Source organism: Lynx rufus, unplaced genomic scaffold (assembly GCF_022079265.1).
Source record: "Lynx rufus isolate CCGP_SWC_20201006 ecotype Redwood Valley unplaced genomic scaffold, mLynRuf1.p SCAF_1, whole genome shotgun sequence".
Classification (NCBI taxonomy): domain Eukaryota; kingdom Metazoa; phylum Chordata; class Mammalia; order Carnivora; family Felidae; genus Lynx; species Lynx rufus.
The window spans coordinates 156025078-156035000 of NW_025814823.1; the positions used below are offsets into that span (position 1 = coordinate 156025078).

The window sequence follows — 9923 nt, forward strand, 5'->3', positions numbered from 1 at the left end:
GGGAAAGAGAGATGTTTAAAATGAAGCAAAATGTGGAATTCGAGAAACTCAACAGATGAACATAGGGGAAGGGAAGGAAAAATAAGATAAAAATAGAGAGGGAGGCAAACCATCATAAGAGACTCCTAAATACAGAGAACAGAGCGAGGGTTGCTGAAGGGGAGCTGGGTGAGGGGATGGGCTAAATGGGTGATGGGCATTAGGGAGGGCACTTTTTGGGATGAGAACTAGGTTTCATATGTTAAGAGATGAATCACTGGGTTCTACTCCTAAAGCCAAGACTACACTATATGTTAACAAAGTTGGATTTAAATAAAAAATAAATAAATTCAAATAACATCTAAGAAATGAAGCAAAATTAAAAAAAAATTCTCCCTTTAATATACACACATATATATAAAATAGAGGCTGTTTTAGGAGGTCAATGCCTTATCCATTAGGCCACTGGGGCTCCTAAATAGAGGCTGTTTTAAATGAAATATATTTGAAAACAAACAAAAAATGCACACACACAAGAGAACAAAAGAAAAATATCCAAGCAATGTTGACAAGAGATAGAGAAAACAGAGGATATGAAACCCACAATACAGGTGTCAGAAATAGATGCTTAATCTATACATATAGCCAAATAAAGGAAGCTGTTTAAGAAAAAATAAAAACAACTTAATACACAAAATCACTGTTTTTTGCATTTTACATAAGCAAGTGAATACTTTTAATGGTTTGTAGATTTCAAAAACTTTTACAATTCATTTTTGAAATCTGGATATCAGAATTATTTTTTTTTTAACTGTCCTAAAATGGTGGTTGACAGACTGGATCATATAATTAGGAAGCTGAGTACAACGGATAGAGAAGAAGGTGACATCACGACCATTATGCAGCCATAGGAAAGAAAAGTGGTAACATAACTCTATCAGAACAAGCAAGCACTTGATTCCAATCTAATCACTGGTTTTGTTTTTCAAATAATATATTAAATAGTGAGATGCTTTTCAGAAATGCAAATACTGCAATGTGACTAACTTTTACTTGAGTCACTGTATGATGGACTTTAGGGTTTCTTGGTCTGGATACATTTTTTGGGTCTTAAGAATTTATATGCTGCTTTTGTACTGCTTAACTGCACTAACTTACTCAACAAACTGACCTATAGTCTTGAATGTGCACAGTTTAATTCCCAAAAGTATAGTGATTATGACACGAACTAGAATGAAGAAAATAACTTAGAAAGTCATCTATTCCTGCTAAAGAATATGAAATATGATGGTATGAAATATTTTATTAGTGAGCTTTTAAAGGAAATGTAAAAATAGCTCAAACTGAATAATTTGAAACTTCACTCCCATCTTACAATATAATTTATAAAGTGTTAATTTGTCTATGTTTAAATGTTCTGAATTGCTCACTTTCAAAGAACATATCAATTTACTACTTTACTCACACAGTAGCATTTCTGACATGCTTTACTATTAAATTATATTTCTAGGACCCATAATGCAGGCTTTGAAAATTGCATAAATCTGTCTCAAATATACAATTCACAGTATGTATATCAAGCAGAATGTGTCAAAGTGCAAATAAAATTGTTTTTTCCCCCTACGAATTAGAACTCCTTGGGTAGCACTACTATAACGATCCCATGCTGCTAGCATCACAAAGTGCAAAGGTTCACCGGGTAAGAAAAGAGCAAAGGAGAGAGTTCCCTCATTACACTATCCCTAAACTATTCTAGTTTAAATATTTATTAAGATATTAATTACTCTACCTCCCTCCATCTGCCTTCAGAAGTTAAGCTGAAACACCGTGGATGGATGGTTGCTCATAGGAAAACAATGCATTAAAACCATTACCACCCAAGATGAAGACTGATGTTTTGAACAGTGCATTATTAATTGCTTTTGAGACTTCAATAAAATATCACACTGAAATAAGAATGACGTGTTTTGTAATACTGACTAAAAAAGAAAACATTTCATCCGAGTTAACAACCATGGGAAATGAATGGTTAAAAATTAAAGAATTTAGTTTCTTTTAATCAAATAAACTCATCCGAATAAAATACAAATAAAGGAAAAGAAATAATGAAGGAAAGTTACAATCTTATTACTTACTCTGATATAGAGCTGCATCATTTCTTTTTCTCTTTGGGGGTTACGATACTTTTCATAGAAATCACGTCGCTTCTTTGTTTCTTTAGAGACTTTATCTTTTCTTTCCCGTTTTTCTGCTGGTTCATCTGAACTATCAGAAGATGACGGTACATGTATCTTTGGCTTTTCTACTTCAATATAGTTTTCATTGGGATTCAGCACTATTACTCCATATCCTTCCTGTTTTGAAAGCAAAGAAGGCAGCAGAATTTAATCTTAGAAACCATCTCAATTCACAAAAAAATCTGTAAAATCTCACAGAAAGTGATTTAATATAGTTGCATATTCATGAAAATATTTCTTTATAAAAGACTATAGTTTTAATTTTTCCAACAAAAAGTTGTTTAAAATGGTTTGCCTGTATTGTATATGTAAATAAGCAGAGATTACTGGTAAGAACAAAAAGACAAAACTGTAACATAAAGATTATAAAGGTTCCATTTTTTAAAAAGTATTTCAGGTCTTGCAGAACCCCCCAAATAATTGAAATAAATAATCAAATAACAAGTACGCTTTCAAACCACATTAAATTTTAAATACCCATTTTGAGAAAATAGCCTCTTTGCAAGTGAAGTTTAAATATCAGACCACATTTTGTTAGATTTTGTTTCCCTTACATTGCACATTAATTTAATGAGCATTTTTTATTTGCTCGAATTCAAGAAAGAATAAGCAATTAAGGCATAAATTTAATCTAACACATTCTACAGATTTACATGTCTCTAATAGCAGAAACATATAATGTCTACCTGTGCAACTTGTATTTTTTTCCACCTCTCTTCTTTCATACAACAAAATAAACTAATGTCTTACTATAATGTGTGGAAGCAATTATTTAATCCTGAAATGTTTTCACTTTTAACTACCATAAGAATTTCTCTTTATTAGGGACCAGTTCCAGGAAACAAGTCCCAAAGTTTAAAGTACAGCTGACTGAGCTTTTACACCTTCTTTAAAGTTTTAGAAATGTTTTCCTGTATGACAATTCTAGCAAAGAAAACATTTCTATGGTTATAATTAAGAAAACTTTTGGTATTTATATTAAGTTATAACTGATGGAATAATCTAACCACAAGAAAATAGAGAAGAATAAACAATTTCCACTGACAAGCATGTGCAACATAAATTTGTGAAGCCATTGATACCTCATATTTCCTATTCACTTCTGTACTGTGGATGTCCCAATTTTGCCTTATAAAATCCTGTAAGGTCCTATTTTAGAAAGGTATTAGATTATGATAAAAACATGTAAGAGCCATGGAAAGTAAAATTTAAAAAAATCTCATCCTCAGTGAAAAAGAAAATGATATACTTTTTACAAAACTATAACTGTAGAACTACTTCAACTTTAAAATTTGTTTTTTGACAAATCAACCATAAGATGATCTAAAAAAAAGTGATCCACTAATAATAGAGTAATATTAGCACAGACTCCATTATCTTATTTTTAAATATGCTATACCACTGCACTTGACTTGGTGTTGTTAATAGTCAATTTCACAATCGACGTAAAAACTTCATTAGGAGTTTTCAATCTTCCTTTTTACTCAATCAGTTGATACTATTTTCTAAAACCATGATATGGTTTGTAGATTGTGGAGTTCACTGAAGTTGTGATGTTAGTGATAGGACTGTTAATTAAGATATAGTTGTCTTACACATATGAAAACTACACAATAACACATACCAAACTGATTAACAAAATACCACATATTCTTTAATCTATATTCAAATAAAACTTTTATATAAACACAAGTTTTAGAAAAGTTATAAAATACTTCACCTATTTTAAAATCTAAGTGTTCTACATCAAAGTACACGATAAGGGTTTTTTTGTTTGTTTGTTTTGTTTTGTTTTGAAGTATCTTAGCTGGGAAGTCAAAGTTTTACCAACAAAAGATATTTTATTTGATCCTGCTTTATTCTAATCTGTATAGCTATTCAAAAGTCTTGTAATTCATTGTGATCACTGTCAGGTAGACAGATTGTCACTTGGTGATTTTCTACAGTTGGACACACTTGACTAGTTATTAAAATCACATTTGAAGGAAGTTCCTACCCCTCTTCCTTGTGCCTCTTACAACTTTTCATGCCCTTCTCAAATTTCAGCTATAACTTCTCCTCCCACCAAAAGTAAGTTAAAGAACACTGTTGCACTCTGCTAAACAGGGTGAAATAGAGGCATTCATGCACTGTCTTCTGGTGTAAGGAACATAGTCAAAAAAGGTCACCATAGGCCAAAAAGAAAATTGCCTCCTTACTAGATTCTGTACCGTGAGTAAGTGGTCTCCTGTCATGTTTCTTCCCTGTCTTCTCTGAGTGAATTGAACTTTAAACACACACACACACACACACACACACACACACACACACACACACACACAAACACGTGCACGCACGCGCACACACACACGCACACAGTGTCTCATACTTACATGAGTTACAAGTGGCAAACCTAAAAAAAGAATCTTGAACTCTTAGAAATGAAAATTAATGCAGTGATGGACTGCATTTTAATGATAATATGAAAACATCAGACTCTGTGTAACAAAGTGGGACTTTAATAAATTGATAGAATGTGAGCATCACCTTTGTACCATGAATAAATTCCAAATAAAGGTAAACTCTTTAGGTAAAATTTACAGTCCCTAGAATGATAAAATTTTGCCCTATGTTTTTAACTTCACCACTAGACACATTATTTTCATAATACCATATTTATTTGAGCTTGATTTTACTTCAATTTTTGGAAATCATGGATTGAAAAATTATTGTGCCTACTTGATTTTAAATGAACTCTGAAATTTGATGTGTCCTATCTAAATAAGTATAAAAAGCAGATACACATAAATCATAAAAGAAGTAGTATTTGTCTAAGTTATTGATTATGTAACTGAAAATTACATGACTCATTTGTCCAATTTTATAAAGACACAATGTCAATTTTTCACCGAGGCATCAACTGATGAAAAATGATTCTATTTTTATATCACCACTATATAAATCAATTAAAGAATTTTTAGCATTTAGATTTCAAACAATGAATGCTTCTCTTTAAATCCTGAATTATTTAGAAAATATTTTATCATTTAGATATTTCACACCGCCAATTTAATTAATGGAATAACAATCAAGAAGTATTCAGGAATATTTTCTGCAGAAATGAAAGCTAATTTTAATAAATGCCTTTGTTGCAAATTCAATTGCCATTCTGTGAAAAACTTACATTTTTCAATTAAAATTTTCCTGATAAATTAACTAATGCAATATTCACAGAAACCATTAATAACCATTTTATCATGAGGAACAGAAAATTGGAGGAACAAAATAAACTCCTCCACTTTTATGCTGTAACCACAGATGTGTAGTGAAACTTCATCTTTTCCTCCTTTTCTCTGTCAATATAAATACTGTCCAAAAATTCCTTTATATAATAAAGGTACAGAGATTTTTGCCATGTCAACATTAATATATTGAAATCAAAGTACCAAAGTAAATACTCAAAGTAAAACAAGGCACATAACATACCAATAGTTCAATTTAGCTATTTTAAATGCCCTATCCATTTATGTCTTAAAAAATCAGAATAAATGCCATTTAAAAAATTCTCCCTATTCCCCAAAACTCAATCAATACACACAGAAATTAAAAAAAAGAGATCTTATTTTGACCTTTAACAAATGTACCCATAAAGTTTTACCAAACTTTATGAAATATATATATTACATATACATGAATATAATATCATAAAAGAACCATGCATTGCCACTCTAACAAAGAAGCTTCCATAACAAATGCTTACAACCTTAAACATTTTATACTGAAGTATTCCTTTTATATTTAATTATTCATGCTAAGATGCTATAAGATGAAAAGGCAGGTCATTTCAAACATCCATGGAAACACCTTTAACAACACAAAATGATGAAAATGATTATCTAACATTCCACAACTAAATAAATAAGACTTCTGGCATCTTGCATAATGATTTACCCAAATCAATTCCAATATCCAACATTTCAAGAGACAAAGCATATATAAAGTTGTTAATTAACTCTTATGTTTGAGTGTACAGTCTAGTAGAAGATCAAGAAAGTGATCAAGAGGACAGATATTGGTAAAAGTAAGCTTTATCTCTTTCATTTATCTCATTCCATTTTCTATCCTTTGTAGCTATAACTGTAGTTTCATTTTCAGAACTGTGTTTATAAGGTATAAGCCACGGAATCTTACTCAGAAACCCTCAAAATTGTATTGCTAGACATAGTATTTTATTCAGTACAAGGGTTTGCGGTGATTTAAACAGAATACACAGGCCTCCAGGCCTCCTTTACTTTGAAGTCCATAGATGCACTTACTAATAAATAATAGTCAATTTATCATTCAATCAACAAATGATGGCTTAGGTCAGAGGTCTAAAACAGATAGGTGATGCCAAACACAAAGAACCAAAGAGGAAACCTTGCTAAAGAAATTAAATCAGTATAGAAAGGTACTTGTCAAGAAGATTCTACAAATAGATAACATTCTTAAATGCCTGACCAAAACCTGAATGTACTTTGATCCCAATGAAATCCTGCTAAAACTTAAGATTTATCCAACTTAATTTGCCTATTAATTACCAGTTATAAGGAAAATACAATTCTACATCTTTTCAAATCTCTTGTGGTTGGTTAAATAACAAATCAGGTGCAAGTACTCAGCTCTGCATATTAACCTGCCAATACTGCAAGCCACATGTGACCAAAGAGGTCAGGGGCCAGAGTAGAATCCTTTGACCTGTGGAACTGTCTGTTTTGGTGTCCAGCCAAAGCTCTGTAAAAGATCATTTTACACAGATTTATCAATCATATTTTTCAAGTTCAGCATTCTATCTGCTTGGTTTGAAAGAAAAAAGGTGCTCATCCTCAAGGGAAATGAAACCCAAGTGTTTTATCTATAAACTACATCTACCCATGGTTAAAATGGACAAACCACTGCCCATTCATCTTTTCTGAAAGATGTATGTTGTGTTTATTCTCATCTTTTTCACAACAAGGGTATGTCTATGTCACTGTTGCAACATTCTAGGTGCAACAGTGAGATGAGGTCATGACAACCAATCAGAAGTCACTAGTGAAGCGTTAAAGTAAACATAGCTGTTGGAGCTGCAGCACTGCTTGAAAAATGCCCCCTCCATTATTTCAGCAATTTTCTCAAGACGTGACCTGGGACTGAAACACCTAAAATGTCACTTGACTCCGTTTTGTGCTTCCTACCAGTGTGCATTTAGGTAACAGCCAATATTTTGTAAAATGTTTGTCATGAACATGTTTTAACTTGTAGCTCCCTACATTCTAATGTCGTGTTCCATGGTATAAAAATACCATAATATAGACCAACATAGATTATTCCAGTAAGTTTCCAACTTCAAATAGCTCATCAAGTTAGTCAGTAAAAGAAAACATGCCACAAAAAGTTTTCAGAGGACCACCTGTTGTCTATTATTTTTACATAGCACTTACTCATAAATCATAACACAGGGTAATTAATCAAGCTGTCAAAGAGAAGGTCAAAGGTTATATGGTAGAGTCAGAAGGTCATGCATGGGCTGATAGAGGTCAGGGTCACACTGCATTCCTCATTATCAAGTTGGGATGAGAGACGGCCCAAGCAAACAAAAGTGAAAGCAGATGGAGAAGTGAGTGGATAAAAAAAAAAAAAAAAAAAAGGAAAATTTCACAAACAAAAAGAAAAGTGAAAGAAGACTGTCAGCTGCCTTCAAGCAGAGAATAGAAGAAAAAGAAATACACTGAAATGCGCTCAAAGGAGCTCAAGAACATAAAGAAACTACAGTTTTATTAATTAAATAAGTTGAATATAACTTTTCTTGGCCATTTTATTAAAGTATACTAAGCAATAGTAGAAAATATATGTTCACCATCTCCATACCTTCCCGAACTAGTATGCTCAAGATCATTTAACATAAAGGCAAAGAGTGCTAAGGGTAAAGTATGATTACAAAAAACAAAAACAAAAAACCCAAAAACCCACAAGTTATGAGAGCTTTTTCCCTTTAATACTGTTTCTGCATTTGAACATAGATGTGAAAATAGTTTTAGCCACAGGATAGATAATTTTTAAGTATGATACAAAGATACCCACAAATATAAATGCATCATAAAAGTCCTTTTGAATAACAAAACAGTTATAAAATATTCTATTATTATGCTGGCCTGAATCAGATGCAGAATACTGTGCAAAATTAGCTGTCACCCTTTGCTCAAAATCTTTGTTAATCTCATTTTGAATGTTTGCAGCTTTATCAACACATGCATCAATGTCAGCTCCTTGGTTACTGAACCGCTATAGTTGGAAGAAGATATAATTAAAATGTTTTGGCACAGAAAAGGTGAAATTGTATCTTCCCTTGTTCCCTTAGGAGTCTGTAAAACATGAAGGATATATTGACAAACACACACCCTTGTCTCTGGTTCTGACACCCCGGGTCATCCAAGTGCTATTTATTTTAAAAGATTCACTTTGCACTTACCTACATTATTGCCTGTTTTGTATTTAACTTTTCCTAGGTTCTAGAACATTGTGATGCTTAAACACCACAACTTTTTTCTCTTAATCACCAATATTTTATTTATTAAAGCATTCCATACATCCACAATAGCTTCATAAAAAAACATTTGCCATTCATTATCAAGGACATAAATGTGATTTAATACTGCAGCATTAGGAAATCTTTTATATTCTTTGCTTTTCATTCTCATAAAAAAAACCACACACACACACACACACACACACACACACACACACACAGACATGCATTTACACATTAAACTAAAAAGTAACAAGTTACAACTGTTGCCAGCCAATGACAGATCAAATCCCTAAGTGGATATAAGAGGTCTTACAGACACACCCCTCTATTGCATGGTCCCAAGAAGACCTAGATGGACAAATTTATCTTTTAGAATAAGATAGTTATGCCTTTATGCCTTAGAGGGTTAAATGAAAGTCCAATATTCTCCTAGCTTCCTATTAAAATCCATTATAAAGCTGTGTAAATATCATAGTTATAGATGGTAGGCTCGAGGTCTTTCAAAATATTATCATTTTGATCCAATCATATACCATGCAAACATATGCCTTAGTTTTCAAGTTACTCCTAAAATCTGCTTAAAAACTATAGTACATAAATCATTTTATCTTCAAATATGCCACCTTTTTCTTTCTTCCCCCAATTAAAACATGTTTAAAACATTTTTGTTTTTTCAAGAAACAAACTGAGTGCTTTGCTTATGGTTCTAGAGTCCACTTGCAAGCATGAGGACATAAAGAAGGATCCCAAGTATCCCAAGTATGCACTGAATCAGTAATTCATTAAACACTGATTTCATACTACAAATATTTAATAAGCACCTACTATTAACCAAGTACTGTGATAGACACAGTACTATACCTATGAGTCACCTTTCATTTTAAGATATTTCCATTTAATAGAAAATTCCAAATCAGAATTAAGTATAAATCTCTAAAAGGTCTATATGGAATCATTTTATTCTTCAAGAGAAAGAGGAATATGAAAAGGAAAAAACAAACAAACAGAGGAAAGCATTATGATAAGATATTTGTTAATCCAATCTAGCTAGACTTTCAAAGATTGTTAATCCTAAATGGTAAACTATCCTTATGTTTGTTATTAAGAGTAACGGTTAAACTTACTCCATCACAATGAAAATGAACTTCTTGGACATGTGTGTGTGTATATGTGTGCTT

General features: G+C 32.0%; 1 protein-coding gene across 1 annotated transcript in view; it reads right to left on the reverse strand.

Moving 5' to 3' along the window:
* The window catches only part of FAM172A (family with sequence similarity 172 member A), a 429609-nt gene that overhangs the window by 249671 nt on the left and 170015 nt on the right, over window positions 1–9923 (reverse strand). The window contains exon 7 of the mRNA XM_047089022.1: window positions 2115–2333. Within this exon, the coding sequence (XP_046944978.1) occupies window positions 2115–2333 (219 nt within the window). The remainder of the gene's footprint in view (window positions 1–2114; window positions 2334–9923) is intronic.